At 44.9% G+C, this 16,281-nt stretch overlaps 1 protein-coding gene across 1 annotated transcript in view; it reads right to left on the reverse strand.

Moving 5' to 3' along the window:
• EFHC1 (EF-hand domain (C-terminal) containing 1) overlaps positions 1-16,281 on the reverse strand; it is a 20,048-nt gene that overhangs the window by 2,712 nt on the left and 1,055 nt on the right. Inside the window, exons 2-9 of the mRNA XM_010004879.1 lie at positions 9,251-9,472; positions 7,065-7,352; positions 5,222-5,371; positions 4,178-4,370; positions 3,621-3,841; positions 2,526-2,666; positions 1,109-1,322; positions 324-471 (exon numbers count right to left, since the gene is read on the reverse strand). Of these exons, the coding sequence (XP_010003181.1) occupies positions 324-471; positions 1,109-1,322; positions 2,526-2,666; positions 3,621-3,841; positions 4,178-4,370; positions 5,222-5,371; positions 7,065-7,352; positions 9,251-9,472 (1,577 nt within the window). The remainder of the gene's footprint in view (positions 1-323; positions 472-1,108; positions 1,323-2,525; positions 2,667-3,620; positions 3,842-4,177; positions 4,371-5,221; positions 5,372-7,064; positions 7,353-9,250; positions 9,473-16,281) is intronic.

The raw sequence follows: 16,281 nt of genomic DNA on the forward strand, positions 1-16,281 counted from the left end.
TGCTGAACCTGTAATTCTCTAGTAGCTCCTGCAGATACTTTTAGCAGCACCTGTTGTAGTTAACTGCTGTCTTTTGGGAAAGGTTACTGTGTCCATTTAGCTGAAAGTATCTTGGCTGCTGAGCAAGAGCTTTTCCACAAGGTTTTTGGGGCAGCAGCAGCTGTGATGTTACACTGTACACGCTTGACCCCCTCTGTGTGTGTCCAGGCACACTCGTGGAGTTGAACAAGCAGCTGAGCAGCCATTAGACAATGTGCTGGAAATCTCCTTAGTTATCAACCCTGAGTCTCATTTAGCCCCACACCACCAGCCTTGAAGCCTACCTGTTGGCAGGCTCCTTTGCCACCCGCCTCAGGCGAAAATGATCCCTCAGGGACTGCAGTGTCGCCGCAGGGAAACGCGCTGCATTGCTCTCCATGTAATTAAGCACATACTCATCAGCATCAGTGATGATAAACCTGTGGCCAAACACTGGGGAAGAGGCATTGAAGAAAGCAGTGTTACTCGCCTTTCAGCATGGGTAAGTGACTCCATCATCCAGGAGAGAGCAGGTTTTCTCTCCTGTGTCTGAGCCCAGGCTTGAGCCAGCTCTGCTGTTTGTTTCAGTCCTTGAAGTGAGAATAGCTTCACTGACTCAAAGGGAGATTTGCTGCAAGAAAGGCAGCTGCTGAGAGCAAGGGCCCCATACTTGTGCCTACACCTCCCCCCATTACCACGGGTGTGTTTCTAATATTTCAGTATTACATTTATTTTCCTTACAGGGTAGGTTTTCCTCACAGGATAGGTGTTTGCTCCTGGAAGTCACCGGGCATAGCTTTAACCCTGTGAATCCTGGCAGGTCCCAACATGCAAACTGAACACATAGTATGGAGAATGTAGCTTTTTTTTCTAAACTATGTCAAAGGTCCTGAGATTTATAGTAACAGAGTTATACAAATGTACACCAGCTGGTGACCTGGAAATTGGGATGTGAGGAGACACAGAAGGAGCCCTTTCAGTGTATGGAGGGAGGGAAGGGAGATGCACTGGCTGTGCAATAAATGACATATCAGAGCAGCCACTGAAAACCAATGCTTGGAGAGTAGTGGTAATCCAGGCTGGATTTTACCTTCAACTGTAGAACCAATGGTGAAGTCAGAGGGCTCATAGTACGTGGCATTGTCTGTAGTAGAGCCTGGTTTGGCAACTCTGGTCTTTCTCAAGTATTTGCCTCCAATGATGCCAGAGTTCCGGCTCGGGGGTTCATAGATGCTGATCATGTCATCGGAGAGGGAATAAGAGAGGATGAAACGACGTTTCCTATCCTCAGGGTTTGGTGTTTCCTAGAGGAAAGGTAGCAGCTTTGGAAAATAAGTTTTGAACCAGCTTTCTCCCCTGGGGTGCTTAGGAGTACCAAATAAACCACTCATGAGCACCTGGGGTTCATAGGTGTTTTTTATAGCTGCCTACACAAAGCACTTGACAGAGGACAAAAGCTACAAATAGACTGACATAGCCTAACAAAGCCCTAAACAGCATTAATATCTCAATTTCAAAGGTTCCTTGCTCTAGTGAGGCTAACAGAAGCAGAATCTGTGCCATAGTGACTAAGTATATTCAGTGTTTCCACAGGCTGAGTAATCCAAGAGAAAGGAATATCCTATATGTAATGACTCATCACAGAGAGAGAATGGCTATAAAATTCAGTATTAAAGTTATATTTTTCACTATAATGAGTGCCTGAGAGAGTGGTGCAGCTTCCAGCTCTTAGTCACAGGAAGACACTCCCCTGACACACCAGTAGGTTTACTTGCTTAGTTTAAAATTAAGTGGACCTGAACTTGTCAGCTGTGACCTTTAGGAACTCCTGCACAAAAAGAAAAATAAATCAGCCCTTACTCACCAAATGTTTGGAGAGGGCAGGCACCAGGCAGTGCAGGAAATGCCATTGCTACTGCTGGATGTGCCAGAGGCTCCTTGCATAAACCAACTGTAAAGCTGGCACAAAGGCCAGGACCCAAGTGTTCTGGTCATGAGTAGAAAGCACCGTCCCCATGGACTCCCAGGCTTCTCTGTTGGCACTTGGCTGCTCTGCTAGCACAGCTCCTTGCTGGGTGCTGTGGCCAGGACCAGCCTGGAGAAGGACAGGTGCTGGCAGCCAGCAGAGACAGCAAGCTTCTGCTTGTGGCAGTGGCTGAAGGCAGGCAGAGGCACAGTGCCCAGCTGCAATGCTGTTTCAGTTAGGACCATCTGTCACGTGCTGATGTCAGTGGGAGTTTTTCCATAAATGGCTGTGGTTTTGTAGCATGTCTGTCTTGGACTTTCTGGCCTTGTTTTTCTCTACCTTTTGTTACTTGCTACTAATTGTCACAGCAAGTACACAGTAACCCAACGGCATCCCCTGAGGGGCACTTGTGTCAGCTTGGGGAACTCTCTTTTCCCACCATCACAGAGGAGAATTTGCTGACAGCCTTGTCTGCACAGGCTGTTCCTCTCATCCTCCTGACAACACAAGCTGGCATTATACCATCAAGGAAATCACTTACCAGGACCACCTCGTAGCGCAGCACCTTCTGGTCATTCTCTAGCATCTTAATGATATCTTTCCGAGGAGGCTTTGGTATCAGAGAGAAGCAGTTCTGAAGAGAGTCTTCAAGGGTGCCAAAACCATTGTAGGGAGGAACTACCTGCATCCAGAAGAGATACCAAGTAGAAACATCTGAAACTAAGAACAAGACGATGTTTGCCAGAAGCCATCTGTTTGGAAAGAGACCTGCTCCATCACCAGGTAGCAATATCTGTAACGCCTTGCCCAGTGGAGATTCTACTAGCCTGGCCATGTATTGGACCCCTTACTTACAGCAATATTTATGAGAATGAAGAAAATCTGACATTCCAAAAGCCAAGTAATTTATCTGAACAAAGAGACTATGGCTATATTAGTAACTAAACCTTCCTGTGCACAGGAACTCAAACATCTGTATGGTTACACTGTTAACCCATCTCCCCTCATGTTTGTGGTCTAAGCCAGCCTCAAACTATTCCTGGCCTCAGTCTGGGAGGTAACAAGGCCTGTGACTGTCTCCAGTAGGCAGTTTGGACTTAGCTACCCTGTTGTAAAGGGTGAGGGAGAGTTTAGCAGTATGAGTGCAGCCAGACTGTGCCAGTTGGCTTCCCAAACCTGCCACTGTTTAATTTTCCAGTGTAGATGAAACCAGAGTTCTATCACTGTTACCAAGTGCTTTGTACTTTACAGTATTAGAAACAAACAGTTTTAGAGGACTTTCATTTTTATATCAATTATGACCATTCTTTCCTTGTCTTTTCTTAGTGACTTGCTCTTTTCTTTAAGCTTATTTCACAGAATCACAGAATTGTTCTGGTTGGAAAAGACCTCTAAGCTCATCGAGTCCAATCATAACCTAACTATCAACCATTAACCTAACTCCACCAAGTCCAGTGCTTAAACAATGCATCTAACATCTACACATCTCTTAAACACCTCCAGGGATGGTGATTCAACCACTTCCCTGGGAACGTATTTACTGTAAGTTCTTACTAAACTGAACATATACTTTGCTATAAGAGCTTATACTGAGTGCTGCTTAATGTCCCTTCCTTTGAAAAAATGTTTGCTGTACCAGTGGAACTTCCTCAGGTTGTTTCTTCTTTATTTCCACTGGCTGGAAGTCTGTAATGCCAAATTTGTCACGATAGAAGTTTCGTGTGAACTCATCGCAATCGTAGATGAAGAAGGTGCGTCCAAGGAGGGTGGTAGATTTGCCAACAGCAAAATCTTTAGCTGTGAACCACTCAAGTACCTCCTGATCAGTGGTCTCCATCACACAGCTTGGGAAGGTATCTAAAGATGAGAAAGCAAAAGGGAAAAGAAATCAGACAGGTAGATGTTAACATTTCCTGGTGAAAAGGGATACAAAAGCAAGCTCTATAAATAGTACAAGCTCTATAAATAGTATAAATAGTATCCATGGTTCTGCTTTCCTGCCACTGTTTTCCAAAAGATAAAGAATTTAGTGATCATTTAAAGAACTGTTCTTTGGCCAAAAACCAATGACACTTGGAGTGTTCTCAGCAAAAACACTCCAGACTTGGTGTACCTCGGACACAGCCACCAAGCGTGTGTCTACCCACCAAGGCACTTCAGCACGGGCAGATGAGCTGGCCAGTCTAAACTTACTTTTGTTGTCCACCAAGGTTTTGGGCAAGCGTTGGCGTCTGATCAGGACTGGGAATGGGTCTCTACCATCGTTTTTCTTGTGGACTTCCCGAACCTCCACTGTGTCATCTGCCAAGTAGTAATAAATGATGAAAGGCCGATTCTCACCAAACATGTTGTTAGTGTCATCCCACATTGCATAGAAGCAAAGGACCTAGGGTGAAGAAATAAAAGCCAGATAAAACAACCGTAGAAAATAATTACTAATGCTTTTGTCTATATGAGAACCTCCTGAAAAAAAGGTGTAACGAAGTGGGTATTGGTCTCCCCTCTCAAGTTAGAAGCAATAGGATAAGAGGAAATGGCCTCAAGTTGTGCCAAGGGAGGTTTAGATTGGATATTAGGAAAAATATAATCACGGAAGAGGTTGTCAGGTGCTGGCACAGGCTGCCCAGGGCAGTGGTGGAGTCCCCATCCTTGGAGGGATTTCAAAGGCATGTAGTTGTGGTGCTGAGGGAAATGGTTTAGTGGTGGCCTTGGCAGTGCTAGAGTAACAGTTGGACTTGGTGATCTAAAAGGTCTTTCGAACCAAAATGATTCTATGATTCTATGACTGGAAGCATCTCATCGATCTTCTCTGCCATCCTGTGATTCTATGAAAATGGCAACTGGATATGATTCTGGACTGTGCAAACACTTAGGTGATGGCCAGGAACTGGTTGGTTGGTAGCTGGAAAGGGACAATATGCAGAAATCAGGTAGTCCTGGACCTGTTTTATTTTCTAGTATATATGTAGTCTAAAGGGTTTCTTATATTGTTGCTAGGTGAAAAGAAGATGATCCAGAAGAGCAGGGAGGAGAATGTTAGAGAGCTGTGTGCACAGGGAGAGCTCAGAGCAAGCGGCATTTGTGTTTGGTTGAAATTGTCCACTCTGGAATAAAAACTAGAGTCTGTTTAGTGGACTGAGATTTTTTAGAATGAGTACGGGTGTAGACACACACAAAACACAGATTTCAATAACACATATAGTCTGTAATGTGGGTAAACACTACCAGCTCTCTCACCTGCTTGTCATAGATCAGAAACTGTTTGAATTGGTCGAAATCTGACGGAGTGATGAACTTGCGCATCCGTGTCCGATGCAGTTCTGTGTAAGGATCAAGAGGAATTTTCTCTGGAGGGTTCAGTTCAATTCCTTGGCTCTCCAGGAACCCCTATGAAGGTCATCTGAGATATTAATGCTGCCGTGAGTTCTGAAGGTAAGAGGTAACTAGACATAACAGGTGGGCTGAGATGAGTATTGACAGAACATGGCAAGTTCATTCCTCACAAATCACCAGGCTGCAGGAGTATTATTAGTTCTATTGCCATAGCAAATACAATAGAAGATAACCAAGATATTTCTGTTTAAGCTTCGATTGCCCTTTAATTACTCAGGGCAGTCCTGTCCTAACTCAGATTTTTATTAAGCACAGTTTTCCTTGGCCTTAGGGCTTTAAATGAAGCCAACTGTCAGTTGATCTCTTTTATGTAAATGAAAAAGATTAAATTGGTGCATAACTCTGGATGTAGTCAGGCTGAATTTGCAAGAGACTTAGGGCTCCCCAGTGTGCCAGACAGCTCATACCAGGCCCACCAAGGCCCTTTAGGCCACCAGGATATGTGCCAGAGTGGCTTCAGTCCATCTTGCAGCAGGAGTTACTTTTCCCACAGAAAGAGGACAATCTATTTGTTTAGAGAGGGATTATTTGCTTACCCCAGATGCATCAACAAACTCTAGGGCATTACTCGTGTACTCACATCAGAACAACCTCTGAAGTCAATAGACTTCTTCCCTTGGGCATGAGAGCATTCTGCCCAGGAAGGACCTATGCAAATGTTTCCATTAGGCATGTGAAACCACCCTGAAGACTCACAAGGCAGGTTGACACTGCCAGACTCACTATTTTCTGGTCTGGAGGATGGCAGTTAATGATAAATAGACTAGTAGCCTTGAGATGTAGACCCAGGTAGCTCATTTCATGTTTTCTATCAACCAACCAACATTAACATGAGAACCAGCTCTTTATTTGATGTTAATTGACTTTAACAGTTATCCAATGCCAGCAGAGCTGGCCCCACATGTTCTCAACAGCCACATATATACCAAGATATTATACATGCTTGGGAACATTCCTGGGACTTGACAACTCCTGAACTGTTCCTGGGAATTGCTTGGAAGCAATTTGACCTGGTATTTGACCAGGGATGAGATTATACCAGGGACAACCTAACAAGACACCATTATACTGGTATTTGTTATTATTTGTTATTGAGTTGTTATTATTTCTTTTACTGGTACAGAAAGAGTCAGAAATAGAACAGCAGACCATGAGTAAGCCTTCTTAGAAGGTCAGTTCATACCACAATGCTCAACCCACAGATTATGACCACTCCTCTGGCTTGGTTGTAGATGGGTACATTTACTGACTGCATTCCTTTACCCTGTTCTTAACAGAGGTGTATGAAGTCAGAAAAGTGTTAAGATCAATAATTTCCTCTTCATACATGCACAATGTTTCATTTGTTTATCTGTTAAACTGTTGTACACTAGAAATGAGCTTAGTCCAATTTTTTTCACTCAGAAATAAGCTTAGAATTTGTACTGTAAGGAGCATTTCTGAGGACAACAGGTGGACTCCCACCAGCCCTGGGGCAAAAATATTGAGCACCTAACATGCGCCCAGCAAATGTACCTTGAACTTCCCATCAATCTGGAGAAAAAATTCTCCACAAAAGAGCAAAATGAAAGATTGCAGGCAACCTTATTGTGAAAGCTACAGATTTGGACTACCAGACTCTAACAGGACTGGCCACCTGTAACTTCTGCGATTCTCTGTGTCTGTGTTCTTGGTACAAGCAACACACCTGTGTGAATGGGTCACAGTCGACTATGCGGTAGGTCCTGCCATACATGGTGATGTTCATGCCCCGATTCAGATCTTTCCAGTGGTAAGGCTCCCCTTGGTCATTCTTAGGCACCCGGTGGCGTCTGAGGAGTCTGCCTTGAAGAAACCCAGCTTTCTTCACAACAGGTTCTATGATGGTCAAGCTGTCATCCTCCAAAAAGTAATAGATAGCCACTTGGCGGATCCGGTACTGCTCTTCTGTAGAGTTATAAACATCTTCCTGGAAATAGGCATCAAACTTCAAAATCTGTCAAAAGGGGCAATATCCCAAAAGGAGAAAGAAACAATTTGAAAACCACAATTAGTCTATTAAGATAAATAATGTATTTGTAATGTTTTTTGGCAGTACAAAATTACTGGACTGTAATCTATAAAATCATCAAAGCCAACTCCCACCAGACCAGGTTGCTCCAAGCCCCATCCAATCTGCCCTTGAACACTGCCAGGGATGGGGCAGCCAGAGGTCCTCTGGGCAACCTGGGCCAGTGTCTCACTCCCCTCACAGGAAAGAATTTCTTCCTAATGTCTAACCTGAATCTCCCCTCTTTCAGCATATAACTGTTTTCCCTTAGCCCATCACTCAATGTCCTTGTAAAAAGTCCCTCCCCAGCTTTCTTGTAGCCCCTTCGGGTACTGGAAGGTGCTGGCAAGTCTCCTTAGGACCTTCCCTTCTTCAGGCTGAACAATCCCAACTCTCAGCTTGTCTTCATAGGAGAGGTGCTCCAGCTCTCTGATAATCATTGTGGTCTTCTTCTGGACTTGCTCCACCAGCTCCATGTCCTTCTTATGTTGGGGACCCCAGAATGAGGATTTTTATCAAGATCTGCCTTTTACAAATTTGGTACCCATGAGACAGGTGTAAAAAATACAGCTTCCCACTCCACCTTGATAAATTGCTGTTTCACTGCCTGCAAGTGTTTGGTTACTGCCAGTAATCTAGTTTTCTGATATACGTGACATTCTTTACTATTGTCAACTTTGCAGACTAATCAGGCTCTGCATACTCAGCCTAAATCAACACAGAGGCCTGGGTAATTAAGTGATGATAAAGCCAGTAAGTTCCTACCAGCCACCAAAAGTGCTTTAAAAGGGACCATAAGTTCCCCAGCAGCACTGGGGCTTCTGCTGCTACTCTGGCTTGAACCAAGGGGCAGAGAAGTATCTGACAGATTAAACAGCAACACCTACGTTACTCTGAAGCAATAGAATAATGGAATTATAGAACAGTGTAGGTTGGAATGGACCTTTCAATGTCACCTAGTCCCCTAGTCCAACCCCCTGCAGTGAGCAGGGACATCTTCAACTAGATCAGGTTGCTCAGAGCCCCATTCAACCTGACCTTGAATGCTTCCAGGGATGGGCCAGCTCCCACCTCTCTAAGCAATCTCTTTCAGTGTTTCACAGTAATTAACACAGCACATGTGTTGCCCAGACTGTCTGTCAGGTGGGCTGAGGGTTGGCTGCAGCCTGCCTCCCTAGACCTGCCTGACAGCACCCAAACCCCTGCACGAGCTCGGGTCTTGCTGAGCTTTGCACACTCAGCAGTGACCACGCTGTCTGTGGCTGTGGCTTCCCCTGCCAGCTTGCAGTTTGTGCCACTGGCATGTTGAAAACCAAAGGTCAGATCAGGACTGCTCCAAGCAGACACAGAGCCACCTCCTCGTCCCATACAGTCACCAAGATGTAATGCAGGAAGAATTAATGGAGCAGTACAGGCTGTAACACGCCGTGGTGACAAACACAAGCATAACTGTACAGACCACACTTAAATCAGCCTAACAGAATCCCTGTTGCAGTCTGCCTTTTATAGCTTAAGCTCAGTTACAGTCTCACTATAGTTTTGGAAACACAGGCAGCCAGGCTGTGGTTTACAGAGCAATGAGGCTTTTCAGAGTTAATCAAACTCCTTTTCCAGTGCCTTCTGGAAATGCTGTAGCGTAACTTGTGGGGAATGTCTTACATCGTTTACGTATTCTGATCCTCCACCCCGAGCAAAGAAAGCCTCTTTCACTCTGGGGTTCAGCTGTCTCTGACTAAGGGCTATGGCATCTGAAAACTGCCGTACACTGTCCCATGAACCCTGGAGCTGACTGTTTATGTCTCCAATCTTGGCCAGCGATATTGCTGGAATAAGCTGCTTTATACCTTTTTGTCAAAAGCCACGTGTGCTGGAATGAAGTCCGAACGTGGAGCCTGCTTGGGTGGCCCATAGGTCAGCAGGGGTCTCTGGTCGGCTAATTCATCTAACTCAGCCTGAGAAAGCTGGTTCACATAGAGCCTCTCCCCGCCGATCCCCACCGTTGGCAGCCGAAAAAAGGCAAATCCATTTTTGTAGCCCAGTGTCTGGGACCGGTGGAAAGATGTTTTCTGTGGAAGGAAATCCAGCTGTTAAAGTACTATGGCTACTGAAAGCACAGCAAAACAGTAAAAGAATTTAATCTCCAGAATGCTCCCCCACCCCCAGCCAGCATTTTATTATAACCTCCTGCAGCAGTTATTTACAATCAGATTCTACACTTACAGTAAGTGCCTGGAGGAACGAAGCATCAGAGTGAACTCAAATTCTAGCTCTGGCACAGACTCCCCAGGAGCTGCAATCACTTATTTTCCCTATTACCACAATTCTCAGTGCCTAGAATGGGGTGACAGCACTGTCTCTGCCCTAGTATTTATCTCATAAACTCTTGGTTCCCTACTCTGTGTTCTGGCAGTACCTCACCATGGGACCTCACTCATTACCTTACAGTGCTCCCTTGACTATTACACCTTGTGCACCCTCTGTGTTTTCCATTGCTATTTATTTTGTTAACCCTCTCCTGGGGATGTTGTTCATAGGATTTTCTTCACTGGGCTAAATCAAGGTGTGTCAATTCCACAGAACTGCAATTATGAAACATGTCGAAGCAGATCAGCTGTTTCACCACCTCTCTCCACAGCCCATACAAGGGTCACACACTAAATAACCACAACCACAGTGTAAGACCTTATAGCAGATTCATGAGAAGCCTGGTAAGATGAGAAGAATTCTATTCATGTGAGCACTGTATAATGCTGGCTATAGGATTCACCTGCTACTTCTTCTTTTGTTCCCTTAATCGTGGTTTTGAGCTTCTTGAAGCCTTTCACCTGTCTTTGCTATCTCCTTGACACCAGCTACTGAGGCAGTTTTAAAGCAAAATAATTATTCAGATGGCACAGGAAGGTCCCCACTTTGCTAAAGAACACACAACAAGAAAACGTGCAGGACCAGATCTCTGTCAGTCTAGTCCCATTCTTCACTACTGAAGACCAGGAGCATCACCAGGCTACTTGACTTGCTTTACAGTCCACCATGCCTGGCACCTCACCTGCAATCCTAACAGCATTCAAAGTCATACGTGCCTGGCTGGTCCCACGGGGCTTTCAAAACTTCATGCTCAGAGAAAGCAAGAGAGTTTGTGAGCTCTCGGTAATAAAATCCCTGACTTCACCTTGATTTTTGCTAAATAAAACAGAGCTGTGTGCAACTGAAGGAACAAGCTTCAGCTCCTTTTCCAGACCCAGACCTGCAGTCAGTCCAACCTCAGGCACGTGAACCACTTCTTCTCCACCCTCACCCTTCATGGTTAAGCCCCTAATCTTATTTATACCTTCAAGGCCCCACAAGAATGTCACATAATTGCCTGTTTTACCTTTAAACCAGTACTATGGATCTTCTAATGCTGTGGACAGAGCAGTTAGAAAAGCAGGTTCACATGAAAACAAGAGAGCTTACTGAAGGCATGTTAACAGAGTATCTTTTCAACATTAGGCTGCCACAGAACTGCCATTTCCTTCTGGGAAATAAATACCAAGAGAAAGCTGTGGGGAAAATATTCAAGGAAAATGAAGAAGTTTGTCTTTCACTTGTGCAATATCAGCATCTTTCAGAAGTCCACAGGCTTTTAAGGGCCCACAGCTGCCTAAAGAAAATACCCCATAAATTCCTATGCCTCCCAAAGTCAATAGGTTCTGCCAGGAGAGCATGGGTGCCAGGTAACATCTCACAGTACCAGGTGACTAATGTAAATTTAAAAAGGGAAAGCCCAGAAAGTAAACTCCTAATCTCAGTTGCTGCCTGTCCATATCTGAAGAAAATCCACTGAATTAAGTCCTGCTTTTTCCAAGTCTCTAATGCTCCACACAGATGCTGTTCCCCCTCCCAGTCTCTGTCACATGAGCACTAAGCAATAACAACATCCTCTTTTTTGAACACAGAGGTTTTCTTTAGCACTTCTCAGCAATCACTTGGAGAATAAGTATCATGGTGCCCATTTTATAGACTGGAAAAATGAGGCCAAGTGAGTTGACAGCACTGACTAGGGCTCATTCTGAGCAACACTGTAAAGCCACTTCTGGAGTCTGGGTATCTTTAAAACATTACTAATACTTACTCTAAAATCATGATCTGCTCTGTTAAATTCTGTAGGTTGTTTCTTACATGGCTCTGCTGAAGTCAGTAGAAGCATTTCCATGACTAAAGCAGGCAGGATTTTACTGATAGAGGGTATAATATTTTGCTTAGGGTGCATTGCAGATTTCCAAGGAATTCTAAATTATATCAAGGAAATAATATTAAGATGATGATAATTTTGAAGTAACCTTTATGACTGCATGATTAAGAGTGTTTGTTATGAGGAAATGACTCCACTCATTGTTGAGCCACTCAGTCATCCCTGACTTAGAAAGCAGGTTGGCTATTCATGCTGGAAGGCACCACTAAGACTGGTACAATGACAATTTATCCTTGAGTAACCCTAATCCACACACAAGCAGAATAAAGAAAACAGAAGGTCCTGTTTAGGAAAACAGAGAAAACTGGGCTCCCACAAAAGCATCCAGAATGATCTGGACTGGGTTTACCAAAACCCATCATGACACAATCCTTGGTCAAGAGCACGTCATGTCAAGAGCACATCTGTCAAACAAGTATTAGTGACAATACCATCACTGGTCTAAGAAAAATAGGACGCTATCTTCCTAAGGGAGCACTAGATCCCTTCAGTGTTGTTAAGATCCCTTAGAGGTTCTTCCCCGCTCAATTTGAGGAGCAAACCTAAGTTATAGGAATTTCTACTTAAAGGTTACCTAGGAGTAGTCTGCTCTAGAAATATCAGGAGCATTGTGGGGGCAGAAGATAGAAGGTAAGGTTTCCTCTTTTGGGACAATAAGCATTTCCATTGGAACATCCAATAAGCATGAGGTCTGTGTCCCAGGAAGTTAAGAGGCTGTATGAGTGATATGGGAAGAGTGGGATGACTTGCAGGCAGGTTCACCATTGCTTGAGATTTGCCATAGGGTAGATAGGAATGGTGAGACATTCTCTCTTCTATACAGCACAAGTTAGGGGATGTATCAGGAAGACATGGAAGTGCTTGTTCTGGAGGTGTCAGTTTTTAATGGGAATGTCAAGGACAAGGACTTTTGACCTATGATAATGTGCATTGGTTGACAGTAGCTGAGCACGAGCCAGTGTGTGCCCAGGTGGCCAAGGCCAACAGCATCCCGGCTTGTCTCAGAACTAGTGTGGCCATCAGGACCAGGGCAGGGAATGTCAGTCTCTTTTCCCAAGGAGCAAGTGATAGGACAAGAGGAAATGGCCTCAAGTTGTGCCAGGGGAGGCTTAGATTGCATATTAGGAAAAATTTATTCACCAAATGGGTTGTCAGGCCCTGGAACAGGCTGCCCAGGGAAGCAGTAAAGTCATAATCCCTGGAAGTACTTAAAAGCTGTGTAGATGTAGTGCTTAAGGACATGGTTTACTGGTGGACTTGGCAGTGCTGGGTTAACAGTTGGACTTGATGATCTTAAAGGTCTTTTCCAACTAAAACCATTCTATGATTTGACCAGGCAACTTGGATGTACTGAGAGAAAGCAGCAGAAAGAAGAGACCTCACTTGGAATACTGAGCCTTAAGGAAATAAAGGAGCCTGTTCGAAAAGATATTAAGCTCCAGGGAAATGTAAGGCATGCCCTGATGTATCTGTTGTCTACAAAAGTCTGGGAGAATCGGTCCTGAGGGAAGTAGTTAGGGCACTGGTTTCTCAAATGGGCACTAGTAGCATTGAGTTAAGGTTGAGCAGCAGTATCAAGACTCAAGATATTAGTTTCCCAGGAAGGAGGAAGGGCAGATCTTTCAGCTGCTCTGAAACACTATTGGAAGGAGTTCAGGGAGTATCCATTCTCATCTGTGGTACTGCTTCTTTAAGATGATATTGGAAGGATTTGATGTTATCAGATCCTCAGTGTGTGGGCCACTGGGACTAGGGAAAAGGAGAGGTTGCTTCCTCATTTAAGTATCAGTTCAAGTGCAGAGAATGAGGATGACACTACTTCTTCCAAAGAGCAGCTGAGGGGGTTTCACTTCCTTGGCAAGATCATGAAGCCTGTGGTGGTATCACTTCTGTGGAGGGATACCAGTTCTCTGAAGACTATCAGGTTCTCAGGTTCCATTAGTTCCCTATGGACTATCAAGGATTCACTTCTCCAGGCAATCCCAAGAGAGCATTTGTGGGAATACTGGAGCTTTGGAGGTGGACATATCAAGGAAGTATTGGTTGCCCAGGAGATTGGTTCTTCTGGGTATATCAAGTCAGTTGAGAGGATATCAGGTGTGCTTAAGGGTCCTGGTTCAGGGCAGTATCAGAACGAGTAGCAGGTTCAGAACACATCCCCTTGGGAAAACTGAGATGGTTCAGAGAAACAGGAGTTTCCCTGGGGGAATCAGGTTTCAAGACTATAAAGTGAATATGGGGATACTCCTTCCCCTGGGGTACCACATGAACTGGTGGAGGCATTATTGTATGGATTCAGGAGTGCTGGATCTCCATGGGGTGAGTTGGCAGGTAGTAGTTCTGCAATTAGAGAGAAAACTTTTGGGGTCTCAAATGAGGCTGGGGGAACCTACCTCTCCAAAGCTGTCAGGACAATATCAGGGCATATCAGATGTTTGCAAGATGCAATGGTTTCCCTGCAGACAAAATTAAGAGTACCAAGTTCCCTGGAGGGTGGGCTCAGGGATACCTGGTCCCCTGGGAACAGACTTAAAAATACATTGGGAGAACTTGGGTAGTACCAGGTCTTCTGTGGCTGGAGTCAGGGGACACCAGGCATGTTCAGAAAGTTCAGGTTGCCTAGGAGTGAGTTCAGCTAGAAGGTAAGGTTTCCTCTTTTGGGACAATAAGCATTTCCATTGGAACATCCAATAAGCATGAGGTCTGTGTCCCAGGAAGTTAAGAGGCTGTATGAGTGATATGGGAAGAGTGGGATGACTTGCAGGCAGGTTCACCATTGCTTGAGATTTGCCATAGGGTAGATAGGAATGGTGAGACATTCTCTCTTCTATACAGCACAAGTTAGGGGATGTATCAGGAAGACATGGAAGTGCTTGTTCTGGAGGTGTCAGTTTTTAATGGGAATGTCAAGGACAAGGACTTTTGACCTATGATAATGTGCATTGGTTGACAGTAGCTGAGCACGAGCCAGTGTGTGCCCAGGTGGCCAAGGCCAACAGCATCCCGGCTTGTCTCAGAACTAGTGTGGCCATCAGGACCAGGGCAGGGAATGTCAGTCTCTTTTCCCAAGGAGCAAGTGATAGGACAAGAGGAAATGGCCTCAAGTTGTGCCAGGGGAGGCTTAGATTGCATATTAGGAAAAATTTATTCACCAAATGGGTTGTCAGGCCCTGGAACAGGCTGCCCAGGGAAGCAGTAAAGTCATAATCCCTGGAAGTACTTAAAAGCTGTGTAGATGTAGTGCTTAAGGACATGGTTTACTGGTGGACTTGGCAGTGCTGGGTTAACAGTTGGACTTGATGATCTTAAAGGTCTTTTCCAACTAAAACCATTCTATGATTTGACCAGGCAACTTGGATGTACTGAGAGAAAGCAGCAGAAAGAAGAGACCTCACTTGGAATACTGAGCCTTAAGGAAATAAAGGAGCCTGTTCGAAAAGATATTAAGCTCCAGGGAAATGTAAGGCATGCCCTGATGTATCTGTTGTCTACAAAAGTCTGGGAGAATCGGTCCTGAGGGAAGTAGTTAGGGCACTGGTTTCTCAAATGGGCACTAGTAGCATTGAGTTAAGGTTGAGCAGCAGTATCAAGACTCAAGATATTCATTTCCCAGGAAGGAGGAAGGGCAGATCTTTCAGCTGCTCTGAAACACTATTGGAAGGAGTTCAGGGAGTATCCATTCTCATCTGTGGTACTGCTTCTTTAAGATGATATTGGAAGGATTTGATGTTATCAGATCCTCAGTGTGTGGGCCACTGGGACTAGGGAAAAGGAGAGGTTGCTTCCTCATTTAAGTATCAGTTCAAGTGCAGAGAATGAGGATGACACTACTTCTTCCAAAGAGCAGCTGAGGGGGTTTCACTTCCTTGGCAAGATCATGAAGCCTGTGGTGGTATCACTTCTGTGGAGGGATACCAGTTCTCTGAAGACTATCAGGTTCTCAGGTTCCATTAGTTCCCTATGGACTATCAAGGATTCACTTCTCCAGGCAATCCCAAGAGAGCATTTGTGGGAATACTGGAGCTTTGGAGGTGGACATATCAAGGAAGTATTGGTTGCCCAGGAGATTGGTTCTTCTGGGTATATCAAGTCAGTTGAGAGGATATCAGGTGTGCTTAAGGGTCCTGGTTCAGGGCAGTATCAGAACGAGTAGCAGGTTCAGAACACATCCCCTTGGGAAAACTGAGATGGTTCAGAGAAACAGGAGTTTCCCTGGGGGAATCAGGTTTCAAGACTATAAAGTGAATATGGGGATACTCCTTCCCCTGGGGTACCACATGAACTGGTGGAGGCATTATTGTATGGATTCAGGAGTGCTGGATCTCCATGGGGTGAGTTGGCAGGTAGTAGTTCTGCAATTAGAGAGAAAACTTTTGGGGTCTCAAATGAGGCTGGGGGAACCTACCTCTCCAAAGCTGTCAGGACAATATCAGGGCATATCAGATGTTTGCAAGATGCAATGGTTTCCCTGCAGACAAAATTAAGAGTACCAAGTTCCCTGGAGGGTGGGCTCAGGGATACCTGGTCCCCTGGGAACAGACTTAAAAATACATTGGGAGAACTTGGGTAGTACCAGGTCTTCTGTGGCTGGAGTCAGGGGACACCAGGCATGTTCAGAAAGTTCAGAGTGCCTAGGAGTGAGTT

The sequence above is a fragment of the Chaetura pelagica genome, unplaced genomic scaffold (assembly GCF_000747805.2).
Source record: "Chaetura pelagica isolate M959 unplaced genomic scaffold, ChaPel_1.0 scaffold99, whole genome shotgun sequence".
NCBI classification, from domain to species: Eukaryota; Metazoa; Chordata; class Aves; order Apodiformes; family Apodidae; genus Chaetura; species Chaetura pelagica.